Source organism: Postia placenta (genome assembly GCF_002117355.1).
Source record: "Postia placenta MAD-698-R-SB12 unplaced genomic scaffold POSPLAscaffold_6, whole genome shotgun sequence".
Lineage (NCBI taxonomy): Eukaryota > Fungi > Basidiomycota > Agaricomycetes > Polyporales > Adustoporiaceae > Rhodonia > Rhodonia placenta.
Window position 1 is genome coordinate 1,764,316 of NW_020169837.1, and position 23,616 is coordinate 1,787,931.

Consider the following 23,616-nt stretch of genomic DNA (forward strand, 5'->3'; position numbering starts at 1 on the left):
TCAACATGCCTGGCTGGTCGGAGGTCCACCATCGTTCCCTCCGTCACGGTCGGTGCTGCCATCATCCTCTCCGTGACGTTGATTGCCCCTGGAATTAGAGGGGCCACAGTTGTTCTCATTCTCAGCCTCGCTCAAAGCGCTCCCATAGATGTCGCTATCGTAGTATAGTTCGTCGTCGTCGTCGTCCGTGGTCACGCATTCAGAGACAGTATGACTTGTGGCCCGTCTTCTCTTTTTGTATGGTGGCGTATTACTTCCAGTGTCGCCAAGTGAAGCAGAAGTTGGAACGATTGTACTCTGCTGGCCAGAGGACCCGGCGACGACTGTGACAAATGGCTCGTTAACATCTAGTCAGGAGAAGGGGGAACTCTACATACACTCACCTCCTTCCTCGAGCATGTTAGCAGGGCGTTTACGCGACGGAAGGCCTTTACGGTGAGTATTGAATGGAATTGAGAGGCTATGCTCCGACTGCCCGCCAGGTAGTACTGTCTGCGACTCTGGTGATGGCGACGCGGGAGGAGTTGGGGCTCCCGGTGGGAGGGGGTCTTCCCCATACATTCGCTCGTGCTCCACAATATGTCTCTTATGTGGGTTGTACCCTGCGTTATGCGCCTTCTCCTGAATCAAGACGTCACATCCGGGCAGTACCTGCTTGATGATTGGCCCCTCGAGGGTGGGCCCGCGGAAGCTGCGGCCCACACGGAACCAGGGTATCAAATCTCTATCTTTGTACAGTCGATTGATTATTTCCTCCTTGGGCAGCTCTGGATCGACCTTGAGGGCCTGTTTTTTTTTGCATTGAGAACTGTACATCTAACTGTGGCGTGACATGCTGACAAAGGAGACGTACCTTAGCATATCTCTGTACTTCTTCGTATGTCAGGCCTTCAATGACTCGACGCCGCACCATCTTCTTCATGGGTAGCAGCGGAACCACCCTTTTGTTAGCAAAGATAGAATTGATGATTTGTTCCTGCGTCAGATGAGGGTCGACACCGTGGGCCTGTGCCACCAGTCGTCATCGCAAATACATCTACAGGAGCAAAACTCGACATACAATGGCATAGCTTTTCACTTGGTCTTTGTTGAGACCCCTGAGGAACTTCCTGTCGACTTCTCGGCGGTTTCGCCGGTCGGTGGCGTCGCGCCCAGAGGAACTAGGCGAGAGAGAGGCCTGCATATTGATGGTGCCTTCACGGCCAAGCTTCTTGATTTGAGCGAGCTGCGACATTTGGGATGAGTGTGAGGATAGAATTGAAAGCAAGTTCTTGGTGGTGGTTGAGGGTAAAGGTGAGCAAAAGAACGCCACATTGGTACCTGCCTTTTATGTCGCCATCAACGGCCACCAACGGTACCATTAACATCACAACGTACCATTGTAGTCCACGAGGGCCGCAGCTGATTACAAATTCGAAAAACAAAGAAACATCAGAGGCCTATGCAGTCGATCTGCGCTCTCGTTAGATTCATTTTCTGGAAGAATTATGTAAATGCAGCTATGACCCTGTAGTCTGTTAGAGGCACCAAACACTCACTTTCGCAGACAAAGAAAACATGCACAGGCATACCATTATCTTCGCGCAAGTGACTTCCTCACGGCTTTAACTTGAGACTCGGGAGTGCTACTAGGTCCGAGTCTACCGAAGAGAAAATGTGGATCCTGAACGGGAAATTGGCGGCGATTCATTCTGCAGAGCGAGGAATAGACATTGTGCAACTAGCATTATAAACCATCCTGCATGAAACTCAGAAGCATGCAGAATTCAGTCTGCAAACCAATTCCGCTCAGCTCATGCCGTTTCTGAGACATGCCAGCTCCGGGCCGTTGAGAAACCCCAGAAAACTGCTTCATACGAGAGTCGAGGCTACAGCTCTTTGAAATGTACATGCTTGCTGATTGAAACTGGTACTATAGCGCGGCCTTGTACCAAGGTGACTGATTGTGCGACGACTCAGCGGCGATTTTACGAATCGAGTTACTTCCTAATTCACCGACGAATTGACAATCCCAGGCGTCTACACATAATCAGCGTAAACTAGTCCAAAGCGGGTAAATCTCGCCATAATTGACAAGTATCCCAGTCCAGGTTTTCTATGCAAATATCGAGCTCGCGATAGTCGCTAACATTCGACCGCGCTCCTGTAGTTCCATCCGAAGAGACACTATCAGGACGTCTTGCAGAAGTCCGGCAGGTTGTTATCCTCTCTATGTTACACCGACTTTTCAGATTTGCTCAAATTTACACTCTGGATTTCGACCCAGGAAAATGACAGGTTACAATTATCAAACGGGAAATTAGGTCGATGTTAATCAAGGTCATGAGATTCATCAGGTCAGTGTCCGCCGGGCGTGTCAACTCTTGTTTGCTCAAGAACCTGCTGTTCTTTTTGTTGCACCGCCAATCTTGCTCGGTTATTTAGTTCTTGATTCAACTTTGCTGGTCACGTGTTGCATGTAGTCGACACCCGGGCGCTCGCCACTGAAAGGGCAGCTCGTGGCTCTGGAGAGACAATGCAAGACAAAGGCGTTATAATGCGAAGCCTCTCGAGAGAACTGATTCACACATCTTGTCAACTCAGGACTACTCCGTTCCAAACCTGTTTATTCGCGAGTTCGTGGATCTACAAAGCAACCAGTTTATCATGCCCCCTCACCGAGCTCTCCAGATAGTCGAGGTTGTTCGTGAGATTTGCCTCTATTTCAATGCTCCTGTGTCATTCTTCAGGAATGTCTTGATGTGCCTCGCCCTCGTCAACAAAACCTTTTCGCAGATCGCTCTCGACCTGCTTTGGGAGGAACTCGACGATGTCGTATACGCCTTCAGATTGTTCACGGCGTTCGAAGGCATCCCTGCGCGTAAACATTTCGAGGCGTTTAGTGCTGGTGCATATAGCAGGGGCTCGCCCCTGCACTACGTGAGTTGGACAAGAACTCAAGCCTAGGATAGCTGACATACTTACCATTCTCTGACAGCATCTCAGCGCTACCAGCATTCCTTTGCAGGAATGGATTCGCTTCCGCTCATATGCGTTGCGAGTACGAACTCTTCGCTTAGATTTTGGACTCTCTCCCACCCCCGGAGCTGCAGTGCTTGCACACCTAACACGTCTGAACCCCTACCGCACACTCTTGTTCCCAGGCCTGCGCTCTGTTAATTGGATTCGCAGTTCGATCTTGGACTCCAGCATTAAGTACGTTGTGTGCCCTGGTCTTCGCTGCATCGACTTCAGTGCATCCCGAGTGCTGCATGATTGCTTCCGGAGCAATATCATACGATGCGAGGACGACATTCATCACAAGGTCTCACTACAGATTATATCCTCCGTCACAGCCGCATCGCTGCAGCGTATAGCCATCCACTACATCTCGCACCCATCCGCTTATCCGCCAACTCTCTGGTCATGCAATCTCCGTTCCGTCAACCTCGATTGTCCACATGTGGGTGTCGATATCATCAATGCGCTCCGGAGCTTGGAGCGCCTAGAGACGCTCGAATTGATGGCGGATCATATTACGGGTGAAGTCACGCATTCTTTCGGCTTCTGCGCACTGCGGACCCTTTCTCTGGGCAGAAATCTGCAGCTGGTTACGGATATATTGCCCAGCGTCCAGTCACCAGTTCTTCACCAGTTCGAAACACAAGTTAACGAGGGCACCCTGGAGAAGTGGCATGAATGCTTGTCCATCGTCTCCTCCCAATTTTCGTCGTCGTTGCGTTCCATCTCTATCCACGTGTATACAGGCGACTCCGAGAATACGCAAAATCTCATATTTGCAGAGCTCATGGAGCCAATCTACTCGATACATGGCCTTGAGGTCCTAAGCTTAGAAGTGTCTGGGTGCGACCGCCGGCACTTGAAGGAGCGTGACTTCTCGAGAATGGCACGCTCCTGGTCCAACTTACGCACCTGCAACACTCTCTTCGACTCCAGATGGGCATGCGATCCTCACAGCCCACCGGTCCTTCATCCTCGTGTCATGGCGGAGTTCTTGCAACTTTGTCCGAAACTAGAGACGCTAGTCGTGCCGAAGGTCGACATGTCCCCGGATGCTTTGACCACACTGCCGCCATTCAAGTCCTCTGCCCTTTATTGGCTTGATTTCGGATATTGCAAAAGCACAGCCGTGCCACACCCAGATTTCCTGGCACGTTACATCGATTCCATGGCGCCGAATCTGGACCTCGGCTATATGTTAGGAAGTATAGTGAACGATGAATCGGTGGAAGATGACGCTTCCTCCGGAGAAGGAGGTGACTCTGATAACGAAGGCAGCGCGGACGCTGACGACGGGGATGATGCAGGCTCTGTTAGCGAGGATGGCACTGGCGTCGATGATCAAGAGAACCCGCTCAATATCTTGTCGCGTCATGAGGATCCCCCTGAATCGAAGGACGAGTACAGCTCTACTCCTGCTAGAAGCGCTGTGCCTACGTGGCATGACACCATACGTCTCATGTATGACATACGACGTCAACGGTGGGCTCCAAGAGGATGAATAGTCTCAAGGAATATTGATGAGGTATGTTCTCTTACGCTTCCTGGTCGTACGCAATCTTAAACGATTGCTCGTTGTTGTGCCGTGGTCGCTGGTAAGTGCACGCAAGAGGATGACCACATCGGGTATGAAGGATAGTTCGATCGTTACTCTGTATGATGTGATAGTTGTGTAGGCCGAGATGTATACTGGCTGGTCAATGCATTCTGACTTCTGCTTTGTTGTGTACTTCACGGGAATCGTCGAGGATGCTGGGCAACAGCCCTTTATTGTTTACGTTCGTAACAACACCTTGGGAGTTGTGCCTCATGAAAGCTCTATACCATCACCTTCCATCACCCGCCGGGTATACTTGGGCAGGCCTATCGCACTAGATGACAAGTGTCGCGCCACTGGTGCCGTAAGGTCACAATCTGCGTATCGCCACTATGGACATTTTGTCATTTCGAGCCCTTGCGCACACTCACTTGCTGGACCTGATCGGTCGTGCAGTAAGACTGGATATCGCTGCATCGTATTCCATAAACCCTGCGCCTCGATGGCTATTTTTGCCCTGCTCGCACACCGCCCGCATCGAAATAGCCCTTTTGTCGCACGAATTGTTCCACAGTTTTCCCCCGGTACAGTACCCCTGCCAATGAAAAGGCATGTGTCCTGAAGTGCAGTATATTGAGCGCATGTTTCTGTCCTTAAATTTCATGATTTTTATGATGTGCCTTGGTGTCCTTTCTTTAGTATCTTTACAAGTGCGAGACGTTTAGTGCGTTGAAGGGTTTGCTGATCAAACCGCTCAAATAATACTGTACTGTACGATACATTTCACGACAGCTTGGGTGGCTCAGTTGGTTAGAGCGCAGGTCTCATACGTAAGTGTGAGGGATTATTTAATCCCGTAATCCTGAGGTCATGAGTTCGATCCTCATCCCGAGCAAGTATTTTGCGTACCACAACCGAGTCAAAACGAGTGCGCCGAATCGAGGTGCAAAATCATCTTGACGAAGCTGTGGACCAAGACTGCACCATTAGAGGGTAGTGGTTCAGATCTTATAATGTTGTGACTCTTTTTGCCTAATTTAGCACTCCGTCTCATGTGTACATATTGCAGGTATACACATATACCATCGGCGGATGGGTGTCTGATATTTTATCATAGAGTCAGGCCATATTAGCACCCTCCGAGCAGCATTCCTTATGATTTCACAAATTTCCCTATGCGATGCCAGAACAGATGCTCCTCGCTCTCTTCCTCTATGCCCCATACCTCGCCCTTGCTCCAAAAACCCATCTTTCGAATGAAGACATGAGTCGGTCGGTCGAGACAGCAGCCGTCAAACGCGTTCTTCCAAATCGGCGTCCAGAATCGCTGCCACCAAGCAACGTCGTCCCTCGGACTGAGCACATGCTCGAAGAACAGCAGCTGGCCTCCAGGTCTGAGAGCGAGATCCACGAGATTGCTTAGCGCCTCTTCGGAAGAAGGGATGGAGCATAGCGAGAGGATCGAAATGAGGGTGTCGACCGAATGTGGGGCGCCCAAGGCGGAGACGATGGACGCAGTGTCTTCAGCACCGTACGGCAGAATGAGAAGGGTGCCAGCCGACTCCGTAAAGCCGGCGGCGGTAGCGCGTTTTCGGATCTCGTCGTGCATCAGCTCATTGGGTTCGAGGGCGACATATTTTGTCACCGCTCCTGGATTGAGATAATTCACGGTGTGGCCATAGCCTGTGCATAGTCATAAGCTGAGACGTGCCATGCTTCGTTTTTCGTCTAATCACGATGCCTACCTGCACCAATGTCGAGCACAACCCCCCGAGCGTTTGCGGGGATGAGGTTCTCTTTAACAGGACGACTGTTCCCGTCGATGCCATCACCGAAGGCCGACCACACATGGTTCATGAAAATCTGCGATACTGTGCGCGGATGTAGCAGCACTGATGGGGCATGTATAACTGCGCGCAGAGTGGGCAGGAATGCCAGCTGCACAGCCAAGCGCAAATCTGTGAGGAGACCGATGGAAGCCGACAGCTTCATCCCGGTACTGAATGTAAGACCGAGGCGGGCGGACGTTAGTAAAGGATTATACTACCGACATAGGCTGATAAGACAGCTTACAGCGGAGTTGCGACGCGGTCAAGCGAATTGCGTTGCAGCAACGTTTCACCTTTGTTGGTAAGAAACGAGTTGACGACTTGTCAAGCTGCAATCATTTCGACAAATCTCGAGTTCTCAAGCTGTCCATGGCGGCCTTGAGATCACGCGTGAAGTTTTGAAGCTCAGCGCATGTGCAGACGAAGGCGCACACCTGTCTCGGCACCTTTACATCTCTTAGTAAGATATGAGCCGGTCCTGCTCACGACATGTGTGTTTAGGGGGGGATTAATGTGTGCGTTCTGAGCGATAAAAGCGACGGACATGTGAGTATGCTGACAATACGTGGACGCTACATAAATACACCAGGAGATGGAGACGAAGACCCGCAATTAGAAGTTCATGTACAAAACCCACCCATCAATGCCTTAACGCCTTCTGATCCTCAGCAGCCCGCGGTGGCGGGATGTTGAAAGTGCCGCCTATCGGACTCCACCCGTCCTCCGCCCTCTCCTCTGCCCGTATTAGACTCGCGATGCTCGCCGTGTGCCGATGGCTTTTCTTCGACGAAGACATGCCCTTCGGCTTCATCAACGGCGTCGCTGAGTTAGGCGTAGTTGGCGGGACTGGCGACCGAAACGTAATGTCCATCTCCTCCTCGTCCGACTCTCTGTCCGAAGGGTCCTCAAGGTCGTAGTCTGCCGCGTCGCGCATGATGCTGCCGTTGGAAGCCCGTCCACGTGCCGTGCGCGGCTCCTCTAGGTCATACAGCTCGTACTTTGATCGCCGCGTGCCGTACGGCGAGTTCAACCCACCCGGCGGCGCAAGGGCATTCGCGCCCTTGAGTTCGTCCGGCAGATACAGGTAAAAGCATGTGATCGCCAGGCACGAGCCCACCACGACGTCGATCAGGTAGTGGTGCGTCAGGTACATCGTCGCCCAGTACAGCACCGCCGTGTACGTCCAGATGAACTTGGTCGCGTGCGGGAAGAAGTGCGACACGAACAGCGCCTCCATCGTCGCGCAGCCCGAGTGCAGCGACGGGAACGCCCCGAACACCACCGGCGAGTTGCTGAACGCGACCGTGTACCCGTGCGAGTGGAACAGCTTGTCGATGCGCGCCAGCCCGCCCGCCGACCCGGGCATCGAGTAGTTCGCGGGCGTCAGGCCGTAGATCAGCTCGTACCACGGCGGCGCACACGGCAGCAGGATCTGCACCATCACCCCGATCAGGTTCATGTAGCCGAATGCGCGCGCCCACAGGTGCAGCGCCTCCTTCGTGCGGAACAGCCACAGGAACGCGGCGACGACGAACGGGAACGTGAAGTGGATCACGCCGTACGGCAGCCACGCAAAGATGTCGAGCACCGGGTGCGTGAAGCGCGTGAGAATGTCCGAGATGTTGGCCCCGTACAGCACGGACTCGAGCGTCGGCAGCAGGACGACAGAGATGTTCGGGCGCCACGCCGCAGGGATGAAGCGCGACGTGTAGAAGGTCAGCAGCCATGCGAACACCGGGGTCGCGGGGATGAAGAACTGCGACGTGAGGGGTATGAGGAGCGCGATGGCGTAGAGTACGGGTATCATGAGCTTGAGCGGGAAGCCGGGGACTTGCATGATGGTGATCCAGAAGGTGGCCAGGGCGAGGTGGAATAGATATATGGAGTCGGAGAAGGTGAAGGAGTGTTGGCGTAGACGGCTGATGGTGTCCCGCGGCGAGAGCGACTTGTCGAGACGGCCGACCGCGGCCATGAACGCCGTCCAGACTCGCTGGAGCGGGCGTGGTAGCTGCTGCTTTGAGAAACTCATGCTAGCAAACAGCTGTATTGAGATGTAGGTGAGCAACGTCCGTCGGTGTCCGGCAGAAGCGTACCGCGACCAGTCAGAGATGCGTAGGTCTCTGAGGTATCGAGCGCGGGTCAAGATACCGGTGCTGTTGTTCCCACCGAATCAGGCGTGGACGTCGTCGTTGTCGTGGTCGTTGTCGCTGCCGCCGAAGAGCTCGTATAATTGCACGTGCGCACCCAGCGGTACGGGCGGCTAATTCGCGCCGGCCCATTTGCTCACTGCGAACTTAGCTCAGTACCTACAAGCATATTGTCGGGTTGACCTGGCTCCTGGGACTGTCTGAACTTCTACTGAATCGTTTCTTGTTCACATGTCCCCATGAGCCTACTATCGAAAGCGACAGTAGGTGCAGTTGGGCTGCTTTGCAAAACATTCTTGAACATCGGGTATTGTTCCTCTGTCACCATCCATGGTTTCGAGAATTTGCGTGAGGCATTGGAGAGCAGTGGGAGGACGGTAGGATGTGGTGTAGTCACCAGTAAGTGCACACAATCGAGCATCTCTTCGGCGCGTTATAATTTTCATCTCCTAGTCGCCAATCACATCTCTACGTGAGTGTGTTACTTACGGCTTCCTTCGAAGTATTGAGGATTTAAGCAGACTGGATGACCCTGTGGTTTGGGGCATCCTCCCCTCTCGCTACTATCTGAGCTCTCGACTCACAAGATGGACATTGGGGGCGTCAGACATAATGTTTACGAATCCGTAAGTAACGCGCTACCAGTGCACCATACTTGCCTGTCTGAACTTGAGTGTTCTCTGCTAGATAGACTGTTCTCATTCTTTTTCCGCCATGGGCAAGTCATCGAAACGTTCCGAGGCAAAGGAATTTTCCAGCCTGCCGTTGACGATGCGATCGAGAAGCTGAACGGTGGTGCTTGGGTAGGTTACCATTGCAGAGGGGCCTGTACACTCCTTCACGACGCGTCTAGATTCATCTATTCGGCGAAGGAAAGGTCAACCAGCCTGCCACCGATCCCACACAAGACCCGGCGAAGCTGCTAAGATTCAAGTGGGGTGTGTACGTCAAAAATCGCATCTTAGCTGGTGACGTCCACTCACGTGCGAACTAGAGGTCGTATAGTCATGGAGACCGCGAATACTCCCGTAATCATACCCATGTGGCTGACAGGTGCGCCATCTCCTTACAATTAAGTCAAATTGGATTCTGATTCACGGAGTAACTCCAGGATTTGACCGCCTGATGCCTGAAGGGCGTTCGCTCCTGTGGAAGTTCATTCCCCGGCCGCGCGTTTCTCTGAGCGTAACATTTGGCAAGCCAGTCGATGCTAATGAGATACGCAATGCACTTCACACACATCGCGCTACGCCAGGGGTGTCAGGGAGCACCAGTGGCGGACTATCCGATCCCCGACGGCCACAAGAGGAACAGAAAAGCAGTGAAATCTTGCGCGCAGCTTGGCTAGGTGAGGCTGCAAATCCGGAGCTACTTGAGGAGCCGGGACGAGATACAGTGGCAGCGGTCGCAAGTGTCCGGAGCGCGGTGACGGCATTGTTGCAGCGTAAGGTAGAGGAACTTGGGCGCGAAGTTGTGAGTAGAAAGACGAGGACTTGACATAGAGTTCTTTGCACAATTCCTTTCATGACTCGGAATTTGCGGTGTTTGTCTTTGATGACCTTCCCACGCGATTGCATGCTCGGCGACACGGTGAAAAATAGCGAGGATGGTGTGCCGAGTGATGAACCTGGCGCGCCCCGACTCATCCTATAGCCGTCGCTGCCGACGCCTCACGCAGGTGCACATTCAATGTCCTACCGGTCCTGCATTCGTGTTCTCGTACATCTCTGCCTGAATGAACCTACAGCGTAGGACACAAGACACAATGCAGCCGCCTCAAAGCCTGAGGCGAACACGACACGCAGGGCGTCAGCCACCAGCGCCACAATCTCAGCTACCGGCGCCACGAGCCACAATTCCAGCCACAAAAACGGGCGGCAATTATTTGATCCAGTGTCAGGTCAAATACTTACACTGGTACCTAAATAGCAGTTGTTTGAAATTTGAGTCCCATGGGGGCATCTTTAGGGACTATATACACTCTCACAATTTTCTGGTATTTAAAATCGAATGTTGAAGGCGGTACAAGATGACTGCTGGTTGAACCCCATACCCCTGCCATTTGTTTGTGATGACCCTGTATTGTCTTGCCTGGTATAGTCTCGAGCCTCCGTGTTATTGCCGTTATCACTCAACCTGTCAGTCGGGCCAAACACACATAAATTTCGCGCCTCGCGTCGCTCTGAGCACCTCGAACTGAGAACACGGATATCTCTTGAAATACTCATTGTATAGCCTTGATTCTTGCTGCGTTCGACTCTGCTCGTCGCCCCGGAGGGCCTGATACCAATAATATTGCAATCTATCCATGCGTGACTGTTGTCAGCTCCGCCACTCCCTTCTGGACGCAGGATTGTTTTCGCCCGCGAATGCAAGCATCTGTTCGTGTCGGAATGACTGCGTTGGGTCAAAGTGGATACTAGGGAGGGCCCGGTATGGGTTTAGTGTGTCCCCCAGTAAGACTATCTTCACTATATGCTATTGTCGCCATACTGCTAGCACTCCTCCATGCCATCAGTACAGATTGCTTGGGATCTATTTTCCAGTATCCCCAACCCATGTAATATATCATATAAAGCCATGAGAGCTATCTTATGGTGTGAACCTGTTCCCCTCATCTGTCATTGGCATTCAATCACAAAGAGGCTCTCGCGCCATCTAGGACAGCTTCTACTGCATACTTGATGGACTAATAGTTGCGCTGCCCTCTAGTTCCATCACCTCTTATCCTCGCAACCAACCTGCATACAGCGCAAGAGAGGCTACATGAGATGCTGTGCACAGTATGTCACACCATCACTCTACCCCGCCTTGATATCATCTTAGTAGGCCTTAGATTGAGACTTACCAGGACATCTACACACATTACATCGTCCAATATGTGAAATGATTGATATGTGTCTATTAAGAGCATTACCTATGTAAGATACAATGCGTAGAGCAACTTGATTACGAAACAGAGCTTGGCTCTGGTGTCAGACATACCAACAGTGAGCCAAACACAGATAACTGTCTCTCCGGGAGAGCTGGACATGTGCTGGAAGTTTGGGAGTCCATCAACATCGATTTGAAGGCTGGGATTCTGTGAATTGCATGCTGTTTATGCCATTCCATAGTGCGCACGCAGGGCGTTGACAGTGACGCGCAGACAGCCGCTAAACAGATGATAGATGTCTTGTAAAGCTAGAAACACACCAGTAGTAGGCTACTAGGCTGAGATGTCAGATGGGCGAAGAACACAAGGCTACAGATGGACAACCATAGCTTGTGTGATGCTCGAGTGCAGAGAACAGACCAAGGAAAGAAATATGGGTTAGGGGACGCACCAAAAATGATACCGGGCCCTCCCTAGTATCCACCTTGACCAAATGCAGTCACTCCGACAAGAATACACGCTTGCATTCGCGAGCGAAACCGATCCTGCATCCAAAGGGTGGTGGTGGAGCTGACAATAGTCACGCATGGACAGATCGCAATATTATTGGTATCAGGCCCTCCGGGGCGACGAGCAGAGTCGAACGCAGCAAGAATCAAGGCTATACAATGAGTATTTCAAGAGATATCCGTGTTCTCAGTTCGAGGTGCTCAGAGCGACGCGAGGCGCGAAATTTATGTGTGTTTGGCCCGACTGACAGGTCGAGTGATAACGGCAATAATAGGATTTGAGCGAGACTGCGTTTACCACCCATAGTACTTGAGTATACTTCAAAATGCAAATTGATACGGTCCTATACACGGCGCGCCTATTGCCGACTACCAACCTGATTGAGATATGCCGACTGATGGCGGGATTGGTGGATCTCTTTAAGATCTCTCCCATGTCCTCGCCGACGAGCGGTCGAACATGATGGTCCACAACACTGTGACTGCGAACCCGTCTTGCTGAAGTCTCAAAATCTGCGATATTCGTTGCCACTTGTTGGCAGCATTGTTGGCGTCTCAGAACAACCACCGGGCTCTTGAAGCAGTGATGGAAACCGAATCTCAAATGCCATGGGGCATGTTGAAGACGGACACCATGAGAGCTATTCTCAAGGACCTAGGTCTCGCAGCGTACACTGAGAGGCATGAAGAGATGGCCCAGCGCCTGCAACAGGTCGAGAAGGATGGCCGTGAGTCGTTATCAAATACGAAAGGGTGCGAGTGCCTTGACGCATTGTGCGGTTCAGTGGATGCAGTGATCAAGAGGCTCGAGCGCTCTCAGGGCGGCGGATCTGGTGCAGGGAACCAGCGCGCTCGAAAGCGCAAGCTCGGAGGCGAGGGCTCAGCCCGTCTCAGCTCGCGAGGGCTTGCACGCAAAGACAGCAAGCCAATTTTCGAGGGGGTTGTATTGCCCGCGCCACCCAAACCGTGCCGGCAGGTGTTTGTTGGCGTGGTGATGCCATCTCTGCCGAGGAAAATGCGAAGGACTAGTTTGAAGCGCAGGGCCGAGAGTGATGACGAGGGTCTTCAATACGGTAGTTTGCAAACAAGACGGAAGGGCAGACGAACAGCATCGTTTCCTGTTACAAACAGCGATGGATACGAAAACTAGACTGTAGGTTTGCAACGAGGGTTGTCTTGTCGAGCCGCATCTTATTGCCGTTTTCACGAAAGGTGTCGCGCGCGTCAAACACAAACAAATTCTCGCTGAACGACCTCCCACTGAAAACACGAATATCTCGACAATTACTGAGCGTATCATCTTCATTTTTTCTGCGCTAGACTCGCCTCGTCGTCCCGCAGATCCTGGTACCAAAAGCATCGTGAATTTCCAACATTGAAATTTCGACATCTTCGGCATCCCTCTGATGCAGAATCGATCCTGCTCACGAACGCGACATCAGAAACTTGCCGAAAAGGTCTCCCTGGATGTGGATAGGTGCTACGGAGGGTGTGGTATACTAGTGGTATGTCATTCACAGTTGCTCCACTTTGTGCCATTCACATTCTTGGGGGCGACTGTCGTGTCCTTCCTTGTTCCTTTGCACATCTCAAAAACATCCCTTCGTTTGTTTCTATGGATTGTATCTTGCATTTGTGCCCCTACTGACCCCTTCTACCATCCTCTCCTATCACTGCAGCATTTCCCTAGCCTCTGGGTTGCGACACATGGATACAGTATGATTAAGTACAAATGATATGCCATGTAGGTACCAGTGTCCTTATAACCACAAGCACTTGGTATTGTCTTTGAAATGATATCGATAATGAAATCTATGTTACACATAATGTAGATGAGATATTCGTGTTTTCAGTGGGAGGTCGTTCAGCGAGAATTTGTTTGTGTTTGATGCGCGCGACACCTTTCGTGAAAACGGCAATATACACAAGCTGCTTTCATGGCCCTCCAGTCAACTCACCTACTTGACTACATCGTAACAAGAAACAGTACATATATACTCATACACCCCCAATATACCCATTCCTCTGTATATTCCACACGTTGTCGTCGCCCATCAGTTGGCGAGAGAGTAGCCCACATCTCCCTCGATGCTCTCCTGCAGCGTGATGAGTCGGTCTAGCATCACTTTGCCGCGCTCATTCAGACTCTCGCGGAAGCGTGCCTCCTTCATCCACATCAGCCCGTGCTGCAGGACATTCCGAGCACGAGTCGCTCCGCCACGTGTATCGCCCATAGACGCATGAAGAGTCGCGCGACGCTGCTTTGGGTCGTACGTCGCGCAGTGCAGGATGTTGTTGTTGTAAAAGACCGTCTCTCCGGCTGTAGCGGTAAGCTTGAAAGAAGCGGCGCTGAGAGATTCCGAACATACGTTGCAGGGTCACCTGGATCGCCCCGGGCATGTGCATGGGGTTCGTAGGAGGGTCAAGCGTGGACGAGTGTGCGCGCTGCGCCGGAGTGCGGGGGACCTTGTGAGACCCGGGCACAACATAGAGACACGAATCCGTATAGAGGGCCCTATATGTTTCCGATGGGCTTACGGCAGATAAGAGGAAGGGTAGGAGACAAACGTGTTCCATTGCACCTAGATACGCGCAACATCTGTTCAGTCGTTTCTGCATTGGAGCGGAGACTGGAGCAAAGCACGCACGCCATGATGCCAGATGCCCAGGGCGGTCCGCTCTTCATCGTCGGCGGCGCTCTCACGCACATCATCGCGGTGCCAGCGCAAGGCAAACGCATGCGACTCGGGATTGATCAGCATGTTGAACAGCTCTGGGCCCGTCAGATTGCATGCGGAATCACGCGGGCAATGCAGCGCAGCGCGGCGCACCCATCTGCAGCTCGTCCTCCTGACATCCGAGGAGCTCTTTCACGACGTTCACGAGGGGGTCGGACGTGTACCACTGCGCGAAGGCAGGCTCGCGCAGCTCGGGGTGCATGACGTGTTGCACGCCCCACGAGTCCGGGTCATCGTCGCCATACGGGGGAAACTGGCGTCCTACCTGCGGTCGCCGGACGGCCTGTTAGGCTGTTCTCGCTCACTGCAAAGAACAGAAAAAGAGCTCACCGTACGCCTCAGCTTCCAACTGCCCGAGCGCGTTCGTGCAATCGCGCGGTCAGCAGCCTCTTCGAGAGACTTACGAGAGTCTACGGGGATGAGGTCGCGCACAATGACGAAGCCCTGGTCGTTGTATATCTGTTTGGTTGAAGGGACCATAATTGCAGTGCACTGCTAGCAAATGGTATCTCAGAGGCTGCACCTGTGTCTCGGCGAACAGCCAGTATCACATGTTATTAACGTCCAAAAAACGCCTCGAGTGTTCGACATAATCAATAACGTATTTAAGAACATGTCAAAAACCTAAGGGTTTTTCCCGGAACAGTAATGCGGGAACCTAGTCAATTACTTACGTAATCATACTTGAGGACCCTGAATTTGGATATCAATCACAGCCACCTTGCAATAATAACGTTAGTGTGGCTAACACATGCTCGATGCTTAATCACTGACTGAACAATGCAGTGCAGTGTGCTGATTCACAGAAATCGTCTAAACTCGTAGAACGCACGCCTTTCCTTCAAAATGACAAAGACTGCGCCTTATGGAACCTGGACCTCACCAATAACAACTGATGCAATCTTGCAGGGAGTAGGTCGCTAATAGGTAGGGTCGAGGTTCCTCAATAATGAATGTATTGTTTTATATAGGGTGCTAAGCTCATTGAACTCTTCGTGGACCCCATCACATCTACGATCTACCATATCGAAGGTAGACCGCTCGAGGGCGGGAGGAATGTCATCGTGAAGACAGAGGACGCTCGCGATGTCATAGGGCGGGAGTTCAACGCCAGGACAGGCGTCCAAGAGGTGATTTCATTTCTTCACCTGCTGCACGCGCTGACGAGACAAGCGCAGTATGGCGGAGGCGCGGCCGTTGCACACAATGGAGTTGTCTACTTCTCCAACTTCTCCGACAACAGAGTATACAAGGTGACGGACGGGCAGCAGCCGACACCCGTGACTCCAGGTGAGTGCATGTTCTGGATGGCTCATGCGCCGCATCATCGAGCATTGGACACGCAGACAACACCAACCACCGGTTCGCCAAGATCGACGTGCACCCGGTGCACAACCACCTCCTGGTCGCGATCATGGAGGACCACACTAAACCCGCGCCGCCCGACGTCGTGACGACGCTATGCGTGATCAACACCCAGACGCGCACCGTGACCACGCTCGTCTCTGGCGCGGACTTCTACGCCTTCCCGTACTTCTCCCCCGACGGCACGCGGCTTGCCTGGCAGCAGTGGTCCCACCCGGACATGCCTTGGGAAGGCGCCGAAATTTACGTCGCGGCGGTGTCCGCGGACGCGCAACGCCTCTCCGTGCATGACCTCACATATGTTGCGGGCAAGAAGATCGACATCAGCGCGTCGTATCCCTGCTGGGCGTCCAGCGAGCTGCTGCTCTTCACGAGCGACGTCTCCGGGTACCAGAACCCCTGGAAGTACGACGTCACAGCGGGGCGCGCCGCACCGGTACTCCCGGAGCCCGTAGCGCACGACTTTGCGGAGCCAGCACACAGCCTGGGGATAGAATACGGCACGGCGCTTGACGCGGGCGCAACGAAAGCGCTGTACGCAGCCCTGCGCGATGGCCGCAGCGTGCTGTACGTCGTCACGCTGAAGAGCGGGGCGCTGGAGGAGCTGGCGTGCCCGTACGTCGGGATCAGCGCGGTCAAGCGCGTGACAGAAGAGTCGGTTGTGTTCCTTGCGGACCGGGCGGACGCGGCGGGCGGCATCGTCGTGTGCACGCTGACGGACTACAAGAAGCCTGCGTACGTCACGCTCGGGGCAAAGGCAGATGCGGCGGCGCCGTTCCCGCATTCGCTCATCTCGGAGGCACAGTCGATCGAGCTGAAGGTCGGCCCGGATGGCGAGCCGCTGCATGTGCTGTACCTTCCGCCAAAGAACCCTGAGTACACCGCGCCCGAGGGAGAGAAGCCGCCCTGCATCGTGAATGCGCACGGCGGTCCTACCGGTCGCGCGTCCCTAGCGCTGAGCTGGGAGAAGCAATATTTCACGAGCCGTGGCTGGGTGTGGTCAGTAGTGTTCATCCACTTCCCGTTCCTGCCTCGGTCCCAAACCTAACGATGAGATCACCAGGCTTGACGTCAACTACGGAGGCAGCTCTGGCTATGGACGAAGATACATGTACGCGTGCGCATCCTTTCGTTGACATGCCATGCCTCTGATGCACCACAGCGAGCGCCTAGCAGGAAAGTGGGGGATCGTCGACGTGGACGACTGCGTGCACGCGATGCAGCAGCTGGCGGCCGCCCCGTATTCCCTCATCGACTCGCAGCGGAGCGTCATCCGCGGAGGGTCTGCTGGAGGATACACCACGCTCGTGACGGTATGCAGCTATCCCGACACGTTCGCCGCGGCCACGTCGCTGTTTGGGATTGCGGACCTGCGCGGGCTTGCCGAAGACACACACAAGTTCGAGTCGCACTACATGGAGAAGCTGATGGGCGGGACGATCGAGGAGATCCCCGAAGTGTACAAGGATCGCTCGCCGATGTTCCATGCTGACAAGATCAAGAGTCCGCTGCTTGTGAGTAGCCTTGTGTAGTTTACGTGTGTGGAGACGGCCGCTCACTGACTTGCCATGCCATAGGTGTTGCAAGGCGCTATCGACGCAGTAGTGCCACCTCAGCAAGCCCAGGTGATTGTCGATGCCATCAAGAAGCGAGGCGGGCGCGTCGAGTATACTATCTTTGAAGGCGAAGGACACGGATGGAGGAAAGCAGAGACTATCAAGGTTGCGTTGGAGCAGGAGTTGCACTTTTACGAGGATGTGCTTGGAATTGTGCCGGGTGCATCGACATGAGCTTCCGTTGGGTGATCTAGAAATGTGAATATGTAGGTTGTAGTGAATGTAGCATCATTCCCTGTACTATACAGTTATCGACGAAGGCGAACCTGACGGCTCCTTATGCGCCTCGGAAGTCATCAACAACAAATTTACGACATATGTCCCACAAGCCTACCCATGCACGAGCTACAATTGAATCCTGATCGTCTATGTCACAGTGCGCATTCTAATAAATTTGTTGCTGCATCAGGAAATATCTGACTAAATACATTGCAGTATATAGCGTGTATAGCACACCTAATGCTGTAGTTTGTCCCCAGATCTGTAGAACACTGCAGACAGCCCTGCAGCACATATAGTACGACATAGCACACATAGTAGTATGCTTCATCGCTATAGGCACCATTGTGCGCCTGCTTATCGCACTCTGTTACCTGAAGCACACATACAGTGCTGAGGTTCTCAAGTGACCAGATATATCATCAATACATATTATACCCCTTATACGCGATCTATGGATCTTGATATTTACCGCTAGATTATTCTTTGGAGAACCCGGAAAGAAGCAAGGATCAAGGTAGGATTTTGGGTCGAATTTGAATACCAGACCTTTAATTTGATTGTTGGCGCCTAAATGCATTGCGTCTCGGCTTCTTGGGGCGCTAGATACTCTCTTCAGCACGTCGGCTACATTCTGTTGACTCAATTCTGTTCCTCTCAGGCATCTCTGCTGGACTCAAGAACATTTTAGGACACCTGCCCGCATCATGTGGGCAACAGCGAACCCATTGACAAGGGTGCTCAATTTCTCGTCAAATTCGCCGCGGATGACGTGATCGATCCAATCGCAGCTCGAGGGCGGGAATACTCATGAGTCTAAGTCTCCAACCGTGGGCGATAGGGCGGCTCGACACCTTGTCTTCTTTCTATCATGGCGCACCAATTCCATAAGTGAGTCGTGTCGACCGTTGTCACTCGCGACACTGTTCACAAGGGCGGGATTGATCATACAGGGAGCCCGAGTTCGAGACACTACAGCTACATGCGGGGCAAGAGCCCGATCCAACGACAAATGCGCGAGCGGTGCCCATCTACGCAACGTCTAGCTTCGTTTTCAACAACTCCGAGGTGAGCCTTGTTAGTACTTACGGCCTTGAATTGAATCCTAACCAATTTTTCAGCATGCGGCAGATCTCTTTGGCCTTAGGTTAGCGGCATGGCGCAGTGGATCAACCCATGTATTTGTTAGCTCATGACGTGTCTAAAGGGCATTTGGGAACATCTATTCTCGTATTGGAAATCCGACCGTTGTAAGTGCACTTCGGTACATACTCGTCCAGAGGATTTCTCATGCACTCCGGGTATAGGAAGTCTTTGAGAAACGGATGGCAGCTCTCGAAGGAGGTGCTGCAGCAGTTGCGGCTTCGAGTGGTCAGGCGGCGCAGTTTATGGCAATCTCCACTATTGCCGGTGCTGGAGACAACATCGTCTCGACGTGAGTCCCGAAGCTAATGCGCCAGATTTTCGTGAAACTGAAAATGTCTCATCAAACAGTTCGTATTTATATGGCGGTGTGAGTGTCTGATACGTCGCAGGCGTCCATACAAGACTCGAGACTTACTGCAATTTGACGGCAGACCTATAACCAGTTCAAAGGTAAATTTCATGGATCTGTTTGGCCACGCGCATATAATGAACATACCTATCAGTGTATCTGAAGAAGTTCAATATCGGGGTCAAATTCGTCACCAGCGAAGATCCGGCGGCGTTCGCGGCTGCGATCGACGAAAACACGAAGGCTATATATGTCGAGAGTATTGGCAACCCAAAGTACAACGTCGCACCGCTACCCGAGCTTGCCAAGGTGCCTAAGTGATGCGCATATAGCTCATAATACAGCTTATCTGAATGCTTTTGTCAGGTTGCCCACGACAACAACATCCCCCTTATCGTAGACAACACATTCGGCATGGGTGGTAGGCTTGACATACTTCGTCTATCCCGTATACGTTACCTAAGTTGAATCAGGATATTTGATTCGCCCAATTGAGCACGGTGCCGACATCGTAGGTAGGTTCGCGTGGAGAATCTCCCTTCGTTGTCTGACATATCATCCCTAGTGCACAGTGCGACGAAGTGGATTGGTGGACACGGAAACACCATTGCAGGCGTCGTCATTGACTCAGGTATAGACATCATCCAAGTACATCCCGTTTTCATGCGCATATAGTGACCCTACTGTAGGCAAATTTGACTGGGCACGCTCCGGAAAGTTCCCCACATTCACTGAGCCCTCGGAAGGCTACCACGGCTTGCGATACAGCGAAACGTTTGGGCCTATTGCCTTCGCAATCAAGTGCCGCGTGGAAGTGCTGCGTGACCTTGGGTCGTCGATGAATCCCTTCGCTGCGTTCCTGCTACTGCAGGGCCTCGAAACGCTCAGCTTGCGAGGACAGCGTCACTCTGACAATGCCCTCATTCTTGCACAGTGCGTCCCTACTTTCCTGAATAACCGATTGTTCATATGATGAAGCTGACACACCCATGGCACGCCAGATGGCTGGAGAAGCACGACAAGGTCGCGTGGGTATCGTACCTCGGGCTCGAGTCGCACTCCTCGCACGCAGTCGCGAAACGGCTCTGCAGGCCAAACATCTACGGCGGCGTGCTGAGCTTCGGCGTCAAAGGCGACGCAAAAATTGGCAGCAAGATCGTCGACAACCTGCGCCTCGCAAGCAACCTTGCGAATGTGGGCGACGCGAAGACGCTTGTGATCCACCCCGCGACGACGACGCACCAGCAGCTCACGACCGAGGAGCAGTTTGCGTCGGGCGTGACGCCTGATCTCATCCGGGTGCGTCGTGCCTGTTGGTTGGCGAGTATGCGGCTGATGGGTCATTACAGGTATCTGTTGGTATCGAAAATATCGCGGATATCATCGCGGACTTCGATGCAGCCTTGCAGGCTGTGCCGTAACATTGCTTAATATTGTGCCAAGTAAGTCAGAGCGAAAGGTATGTAAAGCATAGGTAACTAAGAGAAATAAACACTCGATATGCATAGCTTAAGCGCTTGAACGATGTATGTCTCTGAAAGTCAATGAACTAAGATATTGAATACCCGTCAGCGAGTTGTTTCCCATCACGAGAGCACTCGTACGTCTCAACAACAGCAATCATTTGACTAGCAAATTCGCTATTTAGTATGGTTGGTCGTGAGCGTTGGCCGCGCCATCGACAGCCATTCGTGACAGTTGTCTCAGCACTGCGTTGTATACGGCGGTAGGCCGAGCAAAGCGCACGAGAATATAAGAAGACGGGCGTGCATTCTGAGAAATGCAGATGATTACAGTAATGCCCCCTAAACATACATGTCGCGAGCTGGACCGGGTCATATCTTACTAAGAGATGTAGAGGTGCCGAGACAAGTGCGCGCCTTCGTCTGCACTGCATGCGCTGGGCTTCAAAACTTCGCGCGTGGTCTCAAGGCGCGCTGATATGGACAGCTTAAGAACTCAAGATTTGTTGAAATGACTGTAGCTTGACAAGTTGTTCAGCTTGATTCTTCCCAACGGAGGTGAAACATTGCTGCAACTCAATCGCTGGACCGGGCCGCCGCGATTTCTCTGTAAGCCGTCTTTATTAGCTATTTAATGCTTACTGAAGTCTGAAGTCCGCTCGCCGTCTCAGTCTTACTGTCAATACAATGAAGCTGTCAGGTTCCATCAGTCTCCTCATACATTTGCGGGAGGCTATGCAGCTGGCATTTCTGCCCACACTGCGCGCAATTCTACGTGCGCCATCAGTGCTGCTACATCCGCGTACAGTGTCGCAGATTTTCATGAACCATGTGTGGTCGGCCTTCGGTGATGGCATCGACGGGAACAGTCGTCCTGTTAAAGAGAACCTCATCCCCGCAAACGCTCGGGGGGTTGTGCTCGACATTGGTGCAGGTAGGCATCGTGATTAGACGAAAAACGAAGCATGGCACGTCTCAGCTTATGACTATGCACAGGCTACGGCCACACCGTGAATTATCTCAAGCCCGAGGCGGTGACAAAATATGTCGCCCTCGAACCCAATGAGCTGATGCACGACGAGATCCGAAAACGCGCTACCGCCGCAGGCTTTATGGAGTCGGCTGGCACCCTTCTCATTCTGCCGTACGGTGCTGAAGACACTGCGTCCATCGTCTCCGCCTTGGGCGCCCCACACTCGGTCGACACACTTATTTCGATCCTCTCGCTATGCTCCATCCCTTCTTCCGAAGAGGCGCTAAGCAATCTCGTGGATCTCGTTCTCAGACCCGGAGGCCAGCTGCTGTTCTTCGAGCATGTGCTCAGTCCGAGGGACGACGTTGCTTGGTGGCAGCGATTCTGGACGCCGATTTGGAAGAACGCATTCGACGGCTGCTGTCTCGATCGGCCGACTCATGTCTTCATTCGAAAGATGGGCTTTTGGAGCAAGGGCGAGGTATGGGGCATAGAGGAAGAAAACGAGGAGCAGCTGTTCTGCCATCGCATGGGGAAATTTGTGAAATCGTAAGGGAGACTGCTCGGGGGGAGGTAATATGGCTTGATGTGATAATGCGGACAATATACAGCACGGATCCACCTGATGCTGTATACGTATGCGTGTGGTATTTACGCATGAGATAGGGTGCTGAACGTGGCAAAAGAAATTGCATAAAGATAATCTCCGGATTATTCCTCAGTAGCGAAGGGAAGTCCAAAGGCTATACCGCAAAACACTTGCCTGGGATGACGCCGACCACGTCGGAGTCCAAGGATGTCCTCCGCCAAAAACATGATTGGTGACATAGTGCATGCGCTCCTCGACGTGGGGGGACATATGTCACGAGAAAGCGGTGGGTGGCGACCAGTTGATGGCGGACGTGCTCGTGAAATTCTTCGCGGTGTTTTGTTATGACACTAGCAGGACATACAGCACGTGCAAACGCATCCTCTCCGCGCCGCGCTGCTTCGTGACCTTGGGCGTAACACACCACTGGGCATGGCCACAATGACTGCCGAGCTCACCGGGTATTCAATGAGTTTTCGTGTGGTATATGGTGAGTGCCCATGTCAGCAAAACTCCCCGGACGTCCGGGGAGTATGTGTGTGCAAATGCGATAGTGTATAATACACCTCGGAGCATCGCAGACTTTATAGCTGCGTCAAACTCAGTGCAAACCTGCTGCATGTGTATCACATCACCAAGTGCATGAGTATCTACAAGAGGGAATGCGAGTAGGGGTACGTCTCCGAGAAGCTGGGAACATAATCCGCATCGGGAAGCTCGAGGCCTTCGCGACCATCGAAATCGGTGAGCCATTGCGCGACAGCACGGGCAACGTGCCGAAGGGAGTTGGAATGGTGCGTGGCGAGGGTTTCGACGCTTTATACGGGGTCGAGGATGGCAGCGCCGAGCAGCACAGTACGTGGAGGAGAGGGAAGGCCATGGTGAACGGGGACAAGGAGCGTGGGCATGTGTCGGTAGAGCGACGCCGGGCGTGACATTAATGTACGTCTGGAAAAGGAATTCAACGCCGGAATAGCTCAGCTGGGAGAGCAACAGACTGAAGTATACTTGTCTTCTGGAGGTCCCGTGTTCAATCCACGGTTCTGGCATTTTTGCTCATAACCAGCTGCAACGCGCATCGAGTTGATTGTTTCATTTTGGCTGAATGCTTTGTTCCAGGTGCTATGTTCCTCGAATTTTGACTTTATTTCAGCCAGACAACCCATATACATCTCACGTTTATCGTGCCTTTACTAGCCTTCTTTTCACCCTTGCTTTTACAGCAGCGTGTACAGCGTAGTCCCAGCCGGTTTTCTGACGC

At 52.7% G+C, this 23,616-nt stretch overlaps 9 protein-coding genes and 2 non-coding genes across 11 annotated transcripts; 7 read left to right on the forward strand and 4 right to left on the reverse strand.

Moving 5' to 3' along the window:
- On the reverse strand, window positions 1-1,234 carry POSPLADRAFT_1141752 (hypothetical protein; the record flags this gene model as incomplete). The annotated part of the gene is made up of 4 exons (XM_024485342.1): window positions 1-323; window positions 384-786; window positions 854-1,006; window positions 1,061-1,234. The coding sequence occupies 4 exons, from the start codon at window positions 1,232-1,234 to the stop codon at window positions 1-3; spliced, it is 1,053 nt and encodes a 350-aa protein (XP_024339797.1).
- A 1,412-nt stretch (window positions 1,235-2,646) lies between these two features.
- POSPLADRAFT_1046355 (hypothetical protein) lies at window positions 2,647-5,159 on the forward strand (the record flags this gene model as incomplete). The annotated part of the gene is made up of 6 exons (XM_024479007.1): window positions 2,647-2,919; window positions 3,008-3,195; window positions 3,235-4,482; window positions 4,526-4,595; window positions 4,677-4,906; window positions 4,994-5,159. The coding sequence occupies 6 exons, from the start codon at window positions 2,647-2,649 to the stop codon at window positions 5,157-5,159; spliced, it is 2,175 nt and encodes a 724-aa protein (XP_024339798.1).
- A 169-nt stretch (window positions 5,160-5,328) lies between these two features.
- Window positions 5,329-5,432, forward strand: POSPLADRAFT_t71. Its single transcript has one exon. It is a non-coding gene; the product is annotated as a tRNA-Met (tRNA).
- A 258-nt stretch (window positions 5,433-5,690) lies between these two features.
- POSPLADRAFT_1074323 (hypothetical protein) lies at window positions 5,691-6,641 on the reverse strand (the record flags this gene model as incomplete). Its single annotated transcript, XM_024482691.1, has 3 exons — window positions 6,611-6,641; window positions 6,283-6,536; window positions 5,691-6,220 (listed from the first exon to the last, which is right to left on the reverse strand). The coding sequence occupies exons 2-3, from the start codon at window positions 6,527-6,529 to the stop codon at window positions 5,691-5,693; spliced, it is 777 nt and encodes a 258-aa protein (XP_024339799.1). The 5' UTR covers window positions 6,530-6,536; window positions 6,611-6,641.
- Window positions 6,642-6,867: 226 nt separating this feature from the next.
- Window positions 6,868-8,412, reverse strand: POSPLADRAFT_1074324 (hypothetical protein). The gene has a single exon (XM_024482692.1). The coding sequence runs from the start codon at window positions 8,393-8,395 to the stop codon at window positions 7,007-7,009; it is 1,389 nt and encodes a 462-aa protein (XP_024339800.1). The 5' UTR covers window positions 8,396-8,412; the 3' UTR covers window positions 6,868-7,006.
- A 242-nt stretch (window positions 8,413-8,654) lies between these two features.
- Window positions 8,655-13,047, forward strand: POSPLADRAFT_1065990 (hypothetical protein; the record flags this gene model as incomplete). The annotated part of the gene is made up of 10 exons (XM_024482027.1): window positions 8,655-8,912; window positions 8,967-8,985; window positions 9,035-9,139; window positions 9,205-9,316; window positions 9,367-9,455; window positions 9,508-9,566; window positions 9,625-9,986; window positions 10,261-10,321; window positions 12,440-12,625; window positions 12,683-13,047. The coding sequence occupies exons 1-10, from the start codon at window positions 8,753-8,755 to the stop codon at window positions 13,045-13,047; spliced, it is 1,518 nt and encodes a 505-aa protein (XP_024339801.1). The 5' UTR covers window positions 8,655-8,752.
- Window positions 13,048-13,951: 904 nt separating this feature from the next.
- On the reverse strand, window positions 13,952-15,115 carry POSPLADRAFT_1056362 (hypothetical protein; the record flags this gene model as incomplete). The annotated part of the gene is made up of 6 exons (XM_024480762.1): window positions 13,952-14,217; window positions 14,267-14,412; window positions 14,466-14,479; window positions 14,546-14,670; window positions 14,729-14,900; window positions 14,966-15,115. The coding sequence occupies 6 exons, from the start codon at window positions 15,113-15,115 to the stop codon at window positions 13,952-13,954; spliced, it is 873 nt and encodes a 290-aa protein (XP_024339802.1).
- A 366-nt stretch (window positions 15,116-15,481) lies between these two features.
- Window positions 15,482-17,790, forward strand: POSPLADRAFT_1142092 (hypothetical protein; the record flags this gene model as incomplete). The annotated part of the gene is made up of 8 exons (XM_024485383.1): window positions 15,482-15,547; window positions 15,607-15,765; window positions 15,814-15,925; window positions 15,982-16,703; window positions 16,806-16,999; window positions 17,064-17,111; window positions 17,163-17,514; window positions 17,578-17,790. The coding sequence occupies 8 exons, from the start codon at window positions 15,482-15,484 to the stop codon at window positions 17,788-17,790; spliced, it is 1,866 nt and encodes a 621-aa protein (XP_024339803.1).
- Window positions 17,791-18,706: 916 nt separating this feature from the next.
- On the forward strand, window positions 18,707-20,751 carry POSPLADRAFT_1033612 (hypothetical protein; the record flags this gene model as incomplete). The annotated part of the gene is made up of 14 exons (XM_024476949.1): window positions 18,707-18,726; window positions 18,789-18,903; window positions 18,957-18,982; window positions 19,043-19,085; window positions 19,143-19,270; window positions 19,330-19,348; window positions 19,413-19,431; window positions 19,485-19,639; window positions 19,697-19,751; window positions 19,804-19,845; window positions 19,896-19,961; window positions 20,020-20,263; window positions 20,332-20,629; window positions 20,680-20,751. 14 exons carry the CDS (start codon window positions 18,707-18,709, stop codon window positions 20,749-20,751), a joined length of 1,302 nt encoding a protein of 433 aa, XP_024339804.1.
- Window positions 20,752-21,480: 729 nt separating this feature from the next.
- On the forward strand, window positions 21,481-22,319 carry POSPLADRAFT_1141841 (hypothetical protein; the record flags this gene model as incomplete). Its single annotated transcript, XM_024485353.1, has 2 exons — window positions 21,481-21,727; window positions 21,790-22,319. The coding sequence occupies 2 exons, from the start codon at window positions 21,481-21,483 to the stop codon at window positions 22,317-22,319; spliced, it is 777 nt and encodes a 258-aa protein (XP_024339805.1).
- Window positions 22,320-23,321: 1,002 nt separating this feature from the next.
- Window positions 23,322-23,404, forward strand: POSPLADRAFT_t72. Its single transcript has one exon. It is a non-coding gene; the product is annotated as a tRNA-Phe (tRNA).
- Window positions 23,405-23,616: the final 212 nt, after the last annotated feature.